The 16,745-nt window shown below is 43.8% G+C and overlaps 1 protein-coding gene across 4 annotated transcripts in view; it reads left to right on the top strand.

Annotated features, from left to right (window-relative positions):
* ttn.1 (titin, tandem duplicate 1) overlaps window positions 1-16,745 on the top strand; it is a 196,003-nt gene that overhangs the window by 71,821 nt on the left and 107,437 nt on the right. For all 4 annotated transcript variants that reach the window (XM_061792602.1, XM_061792600.1, XM_061792601.1 and 1 more), the window contains 18 exons: window positions 117-188; window positions 295-381; window positions 568-894; window positions 1,635-2,036; window positions 3,757-3,828; window positions 3,975-4,049; window positions 4,221-4,292; window positions 4,427-4,501; window positions 4,674-4,709; window positions 4,845-6,950; window positions 7,374-7,424; window positions 7,742-8,140; window positions 12,284-12,562; window positions 13,426-13,695; window positions 13,769-13,908; window positions 15,753-15,879; window positions 16,055-16,321; window positions 16,429-16,695. In XM_061792602.1, coding sequence (XP_061648586.1) covers window positions 117-188; window positions 295-381; window positions 568-894; window positions 1,635-2,036; window positions 3,757-3,828; window positions 3,975-4,049; window positions 4,221-4,292; window positions 4,427-4,501; window positions 4,674-4,709; window positions 4,845-6,950; window positions 7,374-7,424; window positions 7,742-8,140; window positions 12,284-12,562; window positions 13,426-13,695; window positions 13,769-13,908; window positions 15,753-15,879; window positions 16,055-16,321; window positions 16,429-16,695 — 5,124 coding nt within the window. The remainder of the gene's footprint in view (window positions 1-116; window positions 189-294; window positions 382-567; window positions 895-1,634; window positions 2,037-3,756; window positions 3,829-3,974; window positions 4,050-4,220; window positions 4,293-4,426; window positions 4,502-4,673; window positions 4,710-4,844; window positions 6,951-7,373; window positions 7,425-7,741; window positions 8,141-12,283; window positions 12,563-13,425; window positions 13,696-13,768; window positions 13,909-15,752; window positions 15,880-16,054; window positions 16,322-16,428; window positions 16,696-16,745) is intronic.

Genomic DNA, 16,745 nt, shown 5'->3' with positions numbered 1-16,745 from the left:
CAGGACAAGCCAGCAGCCATTAGGCCAGAACACAATCTAAACAAAAACCACTACCCTAATTAGAACACAGTATTTTGCCTTTGCAGCTTTAACATTAGCTTTCTCTATCTTTTAAGTTCCCAAAGTTCACAGAACACCAGAGGAGACTCCCTCTGCACCTGTAGCTCGACCACCCACTCGACCTAAAGGTATCTGCAAATACCTGCTCTTGTTCTTCCTTATTCCCGGCACTTTTGTCCTCTTGTGACGTGTTCCTTGCTCCTGAAAAGTCAAATGAGTGCCAATATTTTAAAGAACCTGATGCCAAGAACCTGGAGATGATGGCTGCTGCATTGCCTCGACAAGAGGAACAGGTGGTCCCTGAACAGGTCGTCCCTGAAGGTAAGAATATTACAAATAATCAATATTCATCTTTAGAAGCGTCACTTAAAAAAAGTGTTTTGTTTGTGTCTAGAGTCTTATTGTGTTGTTTAGCATTGCTGTTAGTCTGTCAGTGTTTGTATTTCTTTTACATCTTTCCCAAATGGCAAAAGTCATTGAAGTCATTTTTCTCTTTTAACCTTGAAGAATTGAAACGATACAGAAAAGAAGAACCACAACCTGAACCAGAACCACAACCAGAAGCAGAACCAAAAACAGAAGTTGAACCAGAACCTGAACCAGAAATTGAACTAGAACCTGAACCAGAAATAGAATTCCAACCTAAACCTGAAGTGGTGGTGATCACAAAGGTCACTGAATATCACTTTGTAGCCCAGCCAACATCTGACTCTCGAGAGGCCCCAAAAGAGACCTTGGCTGACTACAAAGTAAGACCACTGGAAAAGAAAGCTCAAGCTGAAGCATCCAAGCTTGAGCCTTTCAAGAAAAGAAGGGAAGAGTCTAAAGTGCAAGGTAACATCTTTTCATTCTTTACTTGTCTTAATTGGCCGCATTTTTTATTGGGCCTAGTTTAAGCTCTTTATGAGCGCATACTAATAGAATGCATTGACAGCATTTGCAGTCATGTGAAGAACTCTCCTTGAAATCAGTCTTCTCATTGAACCGAACTTGAGTTGTAATCTTAAAAGCACTAGTTTCAACAAAATTAAATTCTTCCAGAAGCATCCATCCATCCATTTTCTGAGCCACTTCTCCTCACTAGGGTCGCAGGCGTGCTGGAGCCTATCCCAGCTATCATCGGGCAGGAAGCAGGGTACACCCTTAACTGGTTGCCAGCCAATTGCAGGGCACATACAAACAAACAATCATTCGGACTCACATTCACACCTACGGGCAATTTAGAGTTGTCAATTAACCTACCATGCATGTTTTTGGGATGTGGGAGGAAACCGGAGTGCCCGGAGAAAACCCACGCAGGCACGGGGAGAACGTACAAACTCCACACAGGTGGGGCCTCAGAACTGTGAGGCAGACGCTCTAACCAGTCGTCCACCGTGCTGCCTCTTCCAGAAGCATGTATCTTAAATTTTATCAGCCCTAAAGCAGAACCTGCTTCTGTGCGAGGTACTGCACAGTAAACCTGACAAATGCTGTTTGTTGTGTGTGTGTCTGTGTGTGTCTGTTTGCTTGCTGTCCACTTGTCAGTGTTACTTTGCTTTTTCAAATTAATCATCTTACAAATCTTTTCGAAGTTATCCCAGAAACAAGACAATCTGAAGCCATCACCGAGGAGTCCCCCAAAACACTGTTGTTTCCCAACAATGAGCCACAAGAACTCAACAATCTTCCAGAAAAAACAAAAACGAAAACGATACGTGGGGAAGCCAACAAGATTCCAGACCAATCCAGGATGATGCCTAAAATCCCAAAGACTCTTCCAGAAAAAACAAAAATGATTCTCGAAGAAGCCAAAAAGATTGCAGATCAACCAAGGATGGTCACTGAAATCCCAAAGATTTCAGAAGCTAGCACAACAAAAGAAATGTCTCCTCAAGAACCAATTAAAGCAGAGAAAAGGCCAGAGTTTGAGGAACGAGACCTTGCTCGTCTAGCTCATCCGCAACCAAAAGATTCAAAAAGACATCAGCAACAAGGTAACTATGCTAGCATGAATTTTTACTCATCTTATTCCTGTATTTGTTTGTGTGTTTTGTTGTTGTATACGTGTGTAGTGTATGTAATGTAGTGTTATATATGAGAATAACCTGGAGCTAAACACATAATAAAATGTAATCTTTGGTCTGTGTCACTTTCTTCTTGGTCACCACTCAATTGTGCAAATCTTCTATCTTGACTGGAACGCGATCAACAATCCAGCTCGTCTTGAGGCTGAGCACAGAGCTGAGGAAGTGTCTTCATTCAAGGAGACTCAAGGAGAAATGATCTCTGCACTGGATCACCAAGTCAGAACCTTTGACAATCAGACGAAGGAAAAGGGGGATGTTCCTGCCTGGTACCGGACTGAGCCCCTTGAGGAACTACAGTCCACAGAAAATGCAGACAAACCTTTTGAGCATAAAGGCACCTTCCGTCATGTACAAGATACAGACGGGACACCTCCACCAAGGACACGTGCATCCTACAAAGATCAGTTGCAAGTAAATCAACTCAAGGAGGCTGATGTTAAAACACAAGCATCATTACACAAAGAAATAACAGAACCATGTCAGCAAGCTGATTCTTTTGAAGCAAGAGCCTTTCCTCCCTCCAAAGAACTAATGAAGTTACAGAGTCCTCTTCAAGAGACACAAACAGCAGCGACACAGAAGATAAAGCGTAAAGTTACCTCAAAAACCAATGAGAAGGAAGCCGAAGCCAAGGTCGTCAGCTTGAAGCAAGTTCCAGTAAAACCTGTGGTGCCTGAGAAACAAGTAGAAACTCATCAGGCAGAAGTGAGCAGGCATCTTGACCAAGAAGTCATTGTTCATTGTCTGCATGACAGTGAGGGTCAGGAGCCAATAACAATTAGAGGGAGTAAACATGTCTTCACTGCAGCAGAAGAAACAAGTCAACTTGAAGAGGTTGCAGTTGTTCACAAAATGGAGAAGGAAAAATGGAAAGAGACAAAAGTGCCAAGTGCAGAAAAAAAGAAAGCAACAAACGTACCAGAGGAGCAGATAGAAGCTGATCCTGTTGAAGAGAGAGGCCTTCCTCCCTCCAAAGAACTGATGAAATATCAGTCCGCTGTGTGTCTTGAAGACCTTGCACATGTTGAGAAATTAACTCCTCCAACAGGCAGAGCTCCTCTTCACAGAGAAATGGTCCAGTCTTCAGCAGAAGTCACTCCCTCTCCAAATTCTCGAGTGCATGAAGCCCTGAAGGACCAGGCTGTGTCCTTAAGCAATGTTCCTTTAGAAGAAGCATTACCCCTTCAACAAGACACTTCCTCCAAAGAACTACCACAGAAAGTTCTTCCCTCTGAGATTCCTCTTTCTTCTACACCAAAACCATCTGCCAACTCTGTTGAAATGGATTGTCCTGACCAAGTGAGAAGTGAGCCTTCATCAGGAAGAGAAGCTCACAGGAAGCGTACACAAGTGAAGGAAGAACAGATGCTTCGTGAAGGTACATTGGTTAAGCTCCAACCTCTTCAAAGACTTGCCAAGCTCACACATATTCATCTACGTCTTCTTATCCTACCAGCACAAACGAAACCAGTTTGTCATCTTTTAATCTTCATGAATTACTGCTGAATGTGATGCTTTAGCAAAAGACCGTTGTTGTCTACGCCATAACTGTCACTTTGATGTGGCTCATGTCTGGAATGAGCTTGTTTTTTCATGGCCATGATCGTGGCATTTGTTGTTCCACCAGCGTCTCCTCCGGACGAGAAATTATCTGGGGCCACATCTTCACCTTATGCCAAGAAGGTCTCACCACCTTCAGGTAGTGTCTTCTGGTCTGTGAACGGTTCTTCAGGTTTATCTGTTTGTCTTTTCCCTCGCTTTCCATGTCACACATCTCTAGTCATTTGTTTTCAGATGACTTGTTGATGTTTCTTGGTATTCTTCATGTCTTGTCATCTTCCTCAGTGTCTCCTCCAGAGAAGAAAACACGGAACATCTCAACTCCCTCAACTCTAGCGGACAAAGTGACTCCTCTTGCAGGTACTTCCTTCTTCAAATGCTAATCTCTTTCCTCGCTTCCCCTAAGAGGAGTTTTGTCTTGTTCAGATCAGCTGAGTGATAAAATTTCTTTGGTCTGTGTTGATGTCTGCTTGACTATTTACTGCATTGTGTTACAGTAAGATGTGACTTTTGTTATGTTCCACCTTAAAGTATCTCCTCCAGACGAGAAGAAAGTGTCTGCTACTACACCAAAGCCACTAGCTGAAGTCATTCCTTCTCCAGGTAGCGTCAAGTAGTGTCCGTTGTCCATATTCTTTGACTTCCTTTGTTTTGCCATTATAAGTCACTTATTTGGTATGAGTCTTAACGTGCGATTTATGGTGTTGCCATTCTTGTGGTTCATCTTGTTCTGGCAGAGGAGAAACCTTCTCCACCAGCCAAACCAAAGGCAAAAGCATCTCCTGTCCTGAAGCACGTCTGTCCACCTGGAGGTAATGCTTGTCACCCAGCTTGTGACCAAATAGCTACAATATGTTTTGCTAATGTAATGAACCTTTATCATTGTTCGTGTTCCAAAAAAATATCTCAACATATTGCCTGTTCCCCAAATAACCTCTTTGAGAGTATAATTGACTGATATTGATTTCATTCAAACTCTTTCAGACAAGGAACCAGTTAAGGCTCCTGGACCAACTAAAGGTATACTGTCCTTCTCTTTGTTTGAATCAGAGGTCAAAATGAATATTTGCAGTATGAATAGTGTGTTGTTTGTCATTCAGTCTTGAGTGTGTATCTGTTTGTGACACATCAAACTATCTGCTGCCACAAACACAGCACCAGCTGTAAAGAAACTTAAGAGTCCGCTTCAAGAGACAAAAACAGCAATGACACAGAAGATGAAGTATAAAGTTACCTCAACAACCAAAGAGAAGGAGGCCAAAGCCAAGGTTGTCAGCTTAAAGCAAGTTGCAGTAAAACCAGCGGTTCCTGAAAAAAAAGTTGAAACGCATCAGTCACAAGTGAGCAGGCATCTTGACCAAGAACTCAACGTACGCGGTCTTCACGACAGAGAGGATTGTGAGTTAATAACAATCAGAAGAAGTGAACGTGTCTTTACTGCAGGAGAAGAAACAAGTCCAATTGAACTTTGCCAAGAACATGTAGAGTTTGCAGTTTTTCATAAAACCGAGAAAGAAAAACAGAAAGAGAAAAATGTGTTAAGCACGGATAAGAAGAACATAACTAAAATGCCAGACGAGCAAATAGAATCTGATCCTGTTGAAGCGACAGGCCCTCCTCCCACCAAAGAACTGATGAATTCCCAGAGTCTTCTTCAAGAGACAAAAACAGCAGCGACACAGAAGATAAAGCGTAAAGTTACCTCAGAAACCAAAGAGAAGGAAGCCAAAGCCAGGGTCGTCAGCTTGAAGCAAGTGCCAATAAAACCTGTGCAGCCTGAGAAACAAGTAGAAACTCATCAGGCAGAAGTGAGCAGGCATCTTGACCAAGGGCTCAATGTTCACAGTCTTCACGACAGAAAGGATCAGAATTTATTAACAATCAGAAGGAGTGGACGTATTTTTACTGCAGAAGAAACAAGTCAACTTAAGCTTTGCAAAGAACATGAAGAGGTTGCAGTTGCCCATAAAATGGAGAAAGAAAAAGGTAAAGAGACAAAAGTGCCCACCATGGATAAGAAGAAAGTAACTAAAGTGCCAGACGAGCAGATAGAATCTAAAAAAAATACAAAAGAAGAAACTCGAAATATCAAACAACTAGTTGGTCCCAGCAAGCCAAAAGACAAGCCCACTCACAAAGCTGAAGATGACACTAAAGTTACTAAAACTGATGATAGTGAGCGCAGAGAGTCAACAGTCAAGACAAGTGAACAGGTTTTCATTTTGTTTCAAGAAACTTCAGAAACCACAATGACAGCTGGAAAAGTACTGGATGGACAGGCCAAAGTGGAGGGGCCTGAGGTGTCCACAAACACAAAAGAGAAAGAGGAGCTGGGGACAGGAACGGTGAAACATTTTAAAGAGGAGGAAGCTGAACAGCCAAAAGAAAAGACTTCAAGAAGACACAGTCTTGTCAAGACCGATCAACTCATCACCCATAAAAAAGCCACAAAGGTTGAAGGGACAACTACCACACGTCCACATTCTGCTTCATCAGATGAAAACAAGGTGCAGGTCAAACTGAAGCCTGGACTCAAAATCGAGGAAAAAGTGCCGGAAGAAGAGAAAAAGCATCCGGACGCAAAAATCCTGAGTCACATTCCAGGAGACAAAACCTTCAAAAATCTAAAGCAAAACCAACAAAAACCTACAACAACCTACCGACAGAACCAGGATCCAGATGGTGTAGCCAAGAAATTCAGTCCTCAAGTAAAGAAAGATGAACACAAAATCCCACACAGACAAACAGATACATTCAACATTAGTGCCAAACCCAAGAGTTCTCCATCACCTGGACAGAGGACAGAAAAGGTTGAAGGTCTGCAGGCCTTCAAGCCAAAGGAGCCGCTGAAAAAGGTTGAACGAAAGGAAAACTTGTCACCTACGGCCGATAAGCCAAAACCAAAGGAACAAGTCCCCAGTGGAACAAACAATGCTGCTGAGAAGTTTAAAAGGTTTTCAAAAACTGCTTCACCACAAGGTCCAGAAGTTCTGAAGGAACCTTGCCTGGAGGAGGCCTCTCGAAAGGACAAACTTCACAATGTGAGGTGTCCCCTTGTGAAGGAGATTTCTCCAAGTGCTGTGCAGGTGAAGAAAGTTCCCACCCAGCTAGAGGAGGAGGTGTTTGAGGACGAGGCAGAAGAAGGTGAGGACGTGGCTGATGAGGAGATCTGGACCTGGGAGCTGGTCCCCTCAGAGGACTGGCAAGATGAAAGGATGGATGGGGCACGGGAAACTCCAGCCCCTCCTGATAGCAAACAAGGTGAGGTAACATCCAGAATACAGTATTCTCATCCTTTGGACATATTGGAGACACTGTCAGCATCCCCAACCCGCACCACCCTTACCATTACCCACTAGCGGCACCTCCTACCAGCACCCTCACACCTTCTGAGATGAGTCATCTAATCTTCATTGCACACTCTCAAGTCACCTGATTCATTAATTCACATGGAGGCATCATCATGCGATTCATAATTGTCATCATCATCATCATCATCGTCGTTGTCATCATCATCATTTTTCTATTCCAGTTTTTCAAACCAACCAAAGAACATTTTGTTGTCTTCCCCCATTGAACATCTTGAAAGTGTTGCCATTGTTGTTGTTGTTAAGTAGAAGAATTTGGCTGTTGGAAAAGCAAAAGATGAAATTGTGACAGGAAATGTTTCCATGACTTGTCCAGATGGCAAACCAGCGGAGGAACCTCCCAAAGGAAGGGGACGAGGATTTGGGGGTGAGAACTCGTTGGCTTCCGCTATCAGTCTTTGTGATCTTATTTGACTATTCATGTTTTAAAACAAACTTTTTTTAGTCTTTTTTTTTTTTTTTTTTTTTTTATAAAAAATTATAAAGGTTAAAATCTGTCCCTCTGCTTTTTGGGCTGCTCTTGTTGGTGTCCTTTTCATCATGTTTCTTCCTGCACAAGATTTTTTTTTTTGTTCTAAACTCTTCACTTTTTGGACTGATTTCATTGGTATTGCTTATTGTTCCCTCATTTCCTGCTTCCTGACGGGTATCTAACTCGAAGCCTTTTTCTTTCTACTTTTGCAGTGAGACTAACGCCCTCTCCTGGTGATGGAGGTCGGGGTCGGGGCTTGAGGCCCGGAGGAAAAGGCCCCTCGCCTCCAGAGGAACCTTTTGGAGGATTCAAACTCAAAGCTGTCCCGCTGAAGTTCATCAAGAAGCTGGAGGATATCGTGCTACAGGAGGCCGAGTCCATTGGCTCTTCAGCTGTGTTCGAGTGCCAGGTGTCGCCGTCCACCGCCATCACATCGTGGATGAAGGATGGGGGAAACCTACGTGAGGGCCCCAAGTACAAGTTAACCTCGGACGGCAAAGATCGCAAGATGATGGTCAAAGACGTTCAGTTGTCAGACACCGGCGAGTACACCTGTGTCGCCAGGAATGCGGGCAAAGAAATCACCTGCACTGCTAAACTCATTGTTGAAGGTAAGCTCATGGAACGATTCATTTATGCAACTTTGGAGGAGAAGTACAGACACTCCCCAATTTGTCAACAAGTACATTCCAGAAGACTATTCATATCTCAAATTGTTCCAGTTGTTATTTAGCCTTTTTTTAAATTGTCACTACATATTGCTTTCTGCCTGTTCTCTCACCCATTGTCCATTGAAATCTCAAAGTTTCAATAGTGTACAGCACGGGTCCCCAACCATCGGGCCGTGAACCAGTACCGGGCCAGAGGCCGTTTGGTACAGAGTGACTGAACAAAAACTATTTCATTCATGATCGGAGTCTAAAAGAAGTTTTATTTTGAAACCTAGGTTCATTCACCTGTGCCTCTGTCAAAACGCTTGCCATGGTCATGTGATATCAAAAAAGTAAGCTAGCAACAAACAAGCTAGCAACAATGAGTAAAAAAAAAAAAGTCCTTGAAATCAGAATCATCTTTATTTGCCAAGTATGTCCAAAAAACACACAAGGAATTTGTCTCCGGTAGTTGGACCCGCTCTAGTACAACAACAGTCAATTGGCAGAGAACACTTGAGACATAAGGACATTGAGAATAACAGTCACTGAGCAATAAAAGGTTGCTTGTTATCTGGTAATGCCGGTACAATGTTTTTTTGTTTTTTTTGACAATTCTGCAAAAAGATGCAGTCCTCTAGCACTAAGAGCAGTTTGAATGACTAATAAAGCAATAGTCTGGTGCAATGACCATTGTGCAAAGGGCGCCGAGACATCAAGGAGTATATGCAGTTTAGAGTGACTAGTAGCGCGATAATCTGGGACAATGTTGATTGTGCAAATGTTGCAGATACTCCTCAGTCAGTGTGCAAATGGAGCAGATGCTACTCTGGCATGAGTGGCCAGTATTGCTCAACAACAGATATGCAAATAGTGCAGCGTGGCGGGACAACTACAGTGACTGCACAAGTATGTATAATTGTCCCGACAGAAATGTAACAACAAACTCAAGACAAAAAAAATTGGCAGCATGTTGCAATGGAATTGTAGGTTAGCTGTTTAAGAAGTTGAGTTAAGAAGAGGGAAGAAGCTGTTGGAATGTCTGCTAGTTCTAGTTTGCATTGATCGGTCGCGCCTACCTGAGGGAAGGAGCTGGTGACAAGGATTTTGCATGCTCTTATCTTAGTTCTGGCAGCGTGCAAGTCCTCAAGGGTGGGTAGGGGGGTACCAACAATCCTTTCAGCAGTTTTGATTGTCCGTTGCAGTCGGAGTTTGTCCTTTTTTGTAGCAGCACCAAACCAGACTGTGATGGACGAACACAGGACTGATTCAATGACCGCTGTGTAGAACTGCCTCAGCAGCTCCTGTGGCAGGCCGTGCTTCCTCAGAAGCCGCAGGAAGTACATCCTCTGCTGGGCCTTTTTGAGGACAGAGTTGATGTGGGTCGCCCACTTCAGGTCCTGAGAGACTGTAATTCCCAGGAACTTGAAGGTCTCGACGGTTGACAGAAGGCAGCTGGACAGCGTGAGGGGCAGCTGTGGCGAAGGATGCCTCCTGAAGTCCACGATCATCTCTACAGTCTTGAGCGTGTTCAGCTCCAGGTTGTGTCGGCCGCACCACAGCTCCAGCCGCTCCACTTCCTGTCGATATGCAGACTCGTCACTGTCTTTGATGAGACAGATGAGAGTGGTGTCATCTGCAAACTTCAGTTTGACAGCCGGGTGCGTTGAGGTGCAGTCGTTGGTCTAGAGAGAGAAGAGCAGCAGAGAGAGGACACAACCTTGGGGTGCCCCAGTGCTGATGCTGCGTGCGGATGAGATGGTCTCCCCCAGCCTCACCTGCTGTGCTCTGCCTGTCAGAAAGCTGTAAATCCACTGGCAGATGGCAGGTGAGACGCTGAGTTGGATAAGCTTGGAGGACAAGAGTTTGGGGATGATGGTGTTGAACGCTGAGCTGAATTCCACGAACAGGATCCTCGCGTAGGTCCCTGCACTGTCGAGGTGTTCTCGGATGACGTGCAGTCCCATGTTGACTGCATCATCCGCAGACCTAATCAAAATGCAGGGGGTCCAGCAGGGGACCTGTGATGCTCTTGAGGTGGTCCAGCACGAGACGTTCAAAGACTTCATGACCACAGATGTCAAGGCGACAGGCCTGTAGTCATTTAGACCTGAGATTGTAGGTTTCTTGGGGAGTGGAATGATGGTGGAGCGTTTGAAACAGGAGGGTACTTGGCACAGTTCCAGAGATCTATTTAAGATCTGTTTGAAGATTGGAGCGAGCTGGTCCACGCAGACTTTGAGGCAGGATGGGCACACATGGTCTGGGCCTGCCGCTTTGTTAATCTTTTGTTTGAAGATGCGTCTCACATCCTGTTCGTGGATGGTTAACGCAGAGGTCAGAGGTGTGATTGTGGTCAGTGGTGCGCCTGGGTGGGTGTGGGGTGTGAAAGTGTTCTTTTCAAATCTGCAGTAGAAGGTATTCAAGTCATTGGCTAGTGTGCTGTTGTTCTCAGCTTGGGGTGATCATCGCTTGTAATTGGTTAGCGATTGGAATGCATGCCAAATTGATTTAGAGTCGTTTTTTTTCCAACTTTGCTGCATAGTTTCTCTTTGCAATGTTAATTTCTGTAGTCAGCTGGTTCCTAGTGCGATTATTGAATGTCCGAAATGACTTTGTTGGTACACACACCTCTTCACAGAAACTAATATAGGATGTGACAGTGTCCGTATATTCATCTAGGCTGCCAGCAGAATTTTCAAAGACACTCCAGTATGTGCAGTCTAGACAGCTTTGAAGTTCTTTCTTTGCTTCATTGGTCTACTTTTTCAGTTTTCACTGTAGGCTTTGCGCATTTAAGTTCCTGCCTGTACGTCGGTATTAAGTAAATTAAGCAGTCATCAGACGAGCCCAGTGCTGCACGAGGTTTGGCACGATATGTGTTATTTAGCGTAGTATAGCAGTGGTCTAAAATGTTATTTTCCCTGGTGGGACAGTCGATGTACTGCTTGTATTTAGGAAGTTCGTGGTTGAGTTTAGCTTTGTTAAAGTCCCCGAGAATAATGAGGGGTGAGTCCGGGTGTTTTTTTTCAATTTCGTTTACTGGTTCGGCGAGCATTAGCAGTGCGGCGTTCGTGTTAGCTTGAGGCGGAATGTAGACACCAGCATGAATGAATGATGCAAACTCACGAGGCGAGTAGAATGGCTTACAGTTCGAAAACAGAGCTTCTTCCAAAAGGGGAAGAGGCCAAATAATGATGAAGCAGATCGAAAAGAAGCCTATGAGACAGCATCAGCAGCCCTACTTAAAGTTTGAGTTTGTTGCAAGTTGACCCGCTCGCCTAACCTGCATAATATGTCATGCCAGGTTTGCAAATCAAGTAGTAAATTCATCAAAACTGCTTCGGTGTGTTGAGCCAAGCTCCCGGAATTAAAAGACAAGCCTTTGGAGTTTTTTGAAAGATAAGATCACCCCAAGATGGGAACATCTTGTTGCAGAGAAGTAAGCGCTGACAACAACTAAGTTCAGCGTTATGGTGTATTCCTGAGTTGGATATTTCATTATTAATTTGTGTTTGTTTCTATGCCAGTCCATCAGAACATGTCTTTATACTAACCGGCCCGTGGCACAAATTTGGTTGGGGATCCCCGGAGTAAGGTTTTTAAAAAGATATATTTGAATCGTAGAGACTAATATAGAACTGCAGTGTAATAAAATGGTCTTACCTTTGAAATGAGTAGTGCGGGAGAGGGTCATCAACTTTATATTCTGTGGTAAAAATTTTCAGCTTGAGTTTCTTTAACGTCAGATTTTTGAGGAAGCAGGCATTGGTCTGAAGAAATTATCCAACGAAGTGTGCACCGTTTTTCTCTTCTTATTACAAATACATCAGTAGCATTGCATCAAGTCCAATCTCTGCATGTTTGGTTCTGATGTCCAAAACATAGGAAGACCCCTCTCTAGAAGACAAAATACCTCTGCTCTCATTTTTGTCTCAAACTTGCCCGTCATGGGTTGTGGCAAAACGTGGTACTACGCCGAAGGTGGGCAGCTCAAATTCAATTATTATTATTTTTTTTTTAAACTAACATGGAAGTGTTGGTAAGTTGAATGTTTGTACATAGGAGAATACGTCTGTATTCCAAGATTTTGTCCTTGTGCAGAGCTGCCCGTGAGGTGGATCAAAGAGTTGGAACCGGAGACGTCGTGTAACAAGGGTCAGCCCATGTACCTGACCTGTGAGCTCAACAAGGAGAGGGATGTCATTTGGAAGCGGGACGGTGTCAAACTGAAGAAAAAGGCCGGAAAGTTGGCCATCAATATCATCGGCTTGCAGCACGCTCTCACCATCCAGAACGCCGCCGAAGAAGACAGCGGCGTCTACTCGTGCGAGGTGGACGCACCGGACGGCATCAAGACCAGCACCAACGTCAAAGTGACCGGTGAGGAACACGCCAGAAAACAGGAACGATGAGCGTTTAACCTACTTTCAAATGTGTCCATTAAAAGTACAGCTTTCCCAAAATTTTAGTGGCAATGATGGCAATGAATGCTTTCTTTACTATTCTATTGTATTAAATAGTATTACTTCCAAGAAAGACAGTATGAACCTTGTTATACAGCTTCAAGTCTTCTGGGAAGACGAGATGTCTGAGCATGACTGCGAATTGTGTTTCTTACTAGAGTGTTTTCTTCCACAACAAATTCATCCAAGCATGCTTTTATGGAGCTTGCGTTGTGCACTGGGAACAGCAAGGAATGTCCCCACAAACACAATTAAGGTTCAGGCACAGCCAATGACTCTAGCTTCCCAGTACTGTACCTGGACCGTATAGTTTTGTATCTCACAAAGGTGATTGCACCCCTCATATTTTTGTAAATATTTGATTCTATCTCGTCGTGGGACAACACTGAAGAAATGACACTTTGCTACAATATAAACTAGTCAATGGTCCGCTTGTATGACAGTGTATATTGTCTACTGTCCCCTCAAAATAGGTCACCCATGAATATGTCCTACGCTGGTAACAAAATGTAGTTTGTCCCAACTTGAAAATGTCAAAATTTGGGCCAATTCGCCATTTTTTGCCCAACAGCAATGCTTTTGGTACTTGCAGAAAAACAATTTACAAAAATGTCAAGTCAAGCACCAATTTATGACCAAAGTTATTTCAAGGCACTTTACACATTGAGCAGGGGTCCGCTCACTTCTGTGAGTTAGTGTATAGAAAAGTACATAATTAAGACTGGCATCATGTTAAAGGGCAGCACAGAAGCATCAAATCTTGTGAACCTTTGTGCTCAGAGATGATCAAAGACTGGTTGATGAAGCCTCTGAGGGACCAGCATGTGAAACCCAGATCCAGTGCTACCTTCAGATGTCAGCTCTTCAAGGACACGCCCAACTGGAAGTGGCTCAAAGGCGAAACCGAGCTCACGCCTTCCGACAAGGTGGAGATCAACAAAGATGGGGTCAGCATGGTGCTCACCATCAACAACTGCCAGCCTGAAGACGTGTCGGAATATACCTTTGCCGTGGAGGACCGTAAATACGTGGCCAAACTGACTCTGGGAGGTGTGTAGGGGGGCTGTCAAGCACGTTCAGCTTGCGCTAGGGACAAGAATGACGTGTTTGATATGTTTTTTAGAGCGCGAGGCCGAAATCTTGAAGCCGCTGGCCAGCGTGGAGGTGGTGGAAAAGGAAGAAGCCAACTTTGACACAGAAATCTCAGAGGATGATGTTGTCGGGGAGTGGAAACTTCAGGGACAGGTGCTGAGCAGATCTCCGGTAAGTGGTGCAAGAGATGATCATGAGTCTTCACAGTGAGACTGAGCTTCATCCACCAGACGCAGATGTGTCCAAAGTCCGGCTGCACACTTTTCGATGGGCTGAACAACAACAAAATTAAACACGGCCTGCAAACAAATGGAACGAAAGTTCAATGTTACAAGATATCATACGTTTTATTTCAAAGGTCAGAGGACAAAGATGTTAACATTTTTCTTGATAACTCTAGAACCCCTTTACAAACCACATCTGCCATTTCAAAGTGATTATATAGCAGCAGTTAAATCGATAAATATGATGCAGAATGCGTCTTCTGCTTTTTGCATCTAGCGCCTTCCGGTCTTCGGGTCTATCTGGCACTGTGACGTCACACGAGCCAAACAGCCTGTTCATTCGGCGTTGTGTGCTATTGTTCCATGCTGTTGTTCCCGTCCTCGTACGTATATTTGTTGTCGTATGATTCAGCGATGTCACGATGGTTTATTGTGTGGCATTCGGTTGTACAAATGTTTCAGGGAGTGGCAAGAATTTTTTGGGGGCTTTCCAAGTGAAAAAGGAATATGTGACCAGTGGATAGGGAAACTCAATCGACAAGGGAAGAAACGTGGTCAGCTAGCATTCCAAACTCTGTGCTGATCACTTTGAACTGGTGTGTTTTGAGAAAGACTTAGCAGAGAGCATTGGATACTGAGGTAGAGGCTGAAACCAGCTGCGGTGCCAACTATTTTTCCCTACGGCCGTCGGGACATCAACCGGTAGCAACAAAACTAAATCTCGTAGCCGCCACGGTGCTGCGGCGAAGCGGCGTAGACAAGAGGTGAGGATTTCCTTGTATATACCTACGACTTTATTATGGTTACTATGCTGAGCAGTAGGGAAAAAAAGACCCCGCAGTACTTTTCAGTACTGTCATCTGTACATTTGCTTATATGACAAGCCAACAGACTTGGCAAAGACTTTCTGTGTGGCGTGTTATACTGCTACTCGAGCGAGGGGCACACAATATATAGGAATACTGCATACTTTGTAAAAGCTTGTGCCGTGTCACTCCGGTTTGCTCCCACATCCCAAAAACATGCATGGTAGGGTTGATGGAAGGCTTTAAATTAAATATAAAATTAAATGTCACTTCCGGTAGCCCTTGCGGTGGATAGAGTAACCGCACCCCGGTGTCTTGAGCTTCGGGTATGTTCGGGGAGGGCTCAAAATGCGTAATAAAAACATTATTTTTAGCTAAAGTATAGTTGAAAACTTGCTGGAAGTTACGCGCATGTATTACAGAACATAGAAACAATGCAAATATGAATTTTAACTGACCCCATAACATCTTTGTCATCTGACCTTTAAGTGTTATTTTTAATGGCAAAAAAAATATTTTTAAATTGTCTTTTGAATGTTACAAGATAACATTTTCTTCAATTGAAAAAAAATTACAAAAATGTAACGCTACAAGATAACCCACTTTTTATTCCAAAAAAATAATTTCAATGTTTGAAAATTTGTTGCACTATTTTTTTATTTAAAATTGTAAATATATGTTACAACATATCCTAAAAATAAAAAAATATTTGATTTATTTTGTACAAATTTGAATGTTAGAACATATCCAATCAATGATAACAAGTTGATTTTTTTTTTCTTAAATATGTTTAACGTATGTTGACTAACAGCATATTGACTTTTTTTAAATATGTTTCCTAATTGTAAAGTAATGCCCCTCTTCATTCCATTTTTTTGTATGTGGCCCTCAGTGGAAAACGTTTGCACTATGGATACTTAGTCAGCAGGTTACGACTCATGCTTGGTTCTGATTCTTGTCGAACACTGTTGATCCTGTTTTTCAGACATGTGACATTAAAGCTGATGGGAATAAACGTTTCCTGAGTTTAAAGAACGTCCAGCTGGACCAGGCGGGTGAAGTGTCCTACCAAGCTTTAAATGCCATAACCAGCGCCATGCTGACCGTCAAAGGTATACTCACAATCACAACCTGTGTGTGTGTGTGTCTGCGTGTGCGTGTGTGCGTGCGTGCGTGTGTGTGTCTGTGCTCTTGTCTGTGCGCATGTGTGTGCACGTGTGAGCATCTGCAGAAGACGCAAGGCGAGAAAACTTGTCAATAACCCAGCGAATGATTGAAATTTCGCAGAAATCGAAATGGGCTTTGTGGAGCCTTTGAAGGATATTTCGGTGCCTGAAAAGAAACAAGCTAAGTTTGAATGCATTGTCACCAAGGAGGTGTCCAAGGTGATGTGGTTCAGGGGGTCGGAAATTGTGACCTCGAGCCCCAAATATGAGATAATTGACGACGGAAACAAACACATGCTGATCATAAACAGCTGTGAGTTTGATGATGAGTCTGAGTACACCATCGAGGTTTTGGCTCAGAAATCCACGGCTCGGCTCTCGGTAGAAGGTAAGTCCCGAGTCCCGTGCACTCACCTTTGTCGTGTTTTCCGCCCAAAGTTATGGCTCCAGCGGGGTCCCTCTTTAACGAGCGTGGCCACTCCTGCTGTATTCCAGGCATGAGGCTTAAGTTTGTCAGGCCACTGGAGGACCAGACGGTCAAAGAAGGTAAAACGGCTCGCTTTGAGCTCGAGCTGACTCATGACGACGTACCGGTGGTCTGGTACAGAAACGAAGTCAAGCTCCACGTGAGCCGAACGGTGATCGCACATGTGGAAGGAAAGAAACATGTTCTTGAGATGAGGCTGTTGACGCTCGACGATACCTGCCAGATTAAGGCAGAGGCTAAAGGAATAAGCTCGCTGGCAAAACTGACAGTCATTGGTAATGTCACACCTCTTTTTTGTCTTTCTCCTCTTGTGTTTCTCTGCATG

This window comes from Phyllopteryx taeniolatus, chromosome 12, assembly GCF_024500385.1.
Source record: "Phyllopteryx taeniolatus isolate TA_2022b chromosome 12, UOR_Ptae_1.2, whole genome shotgun sequence".
NCBI classification, from domain to species: domain Eukaryota; kingdom Metazoa; phylum Chordata; class Actinopteri; order Syngnathiformes; family Syngnathidae; genus Phyllopteryx; species Phyllopteryx taeniolatus.
The sequence above is the reverse complement of the archived record's forward strand: the minus strand, read 5'-3'. Positions and strand labels throughout refer to the sequence as shown.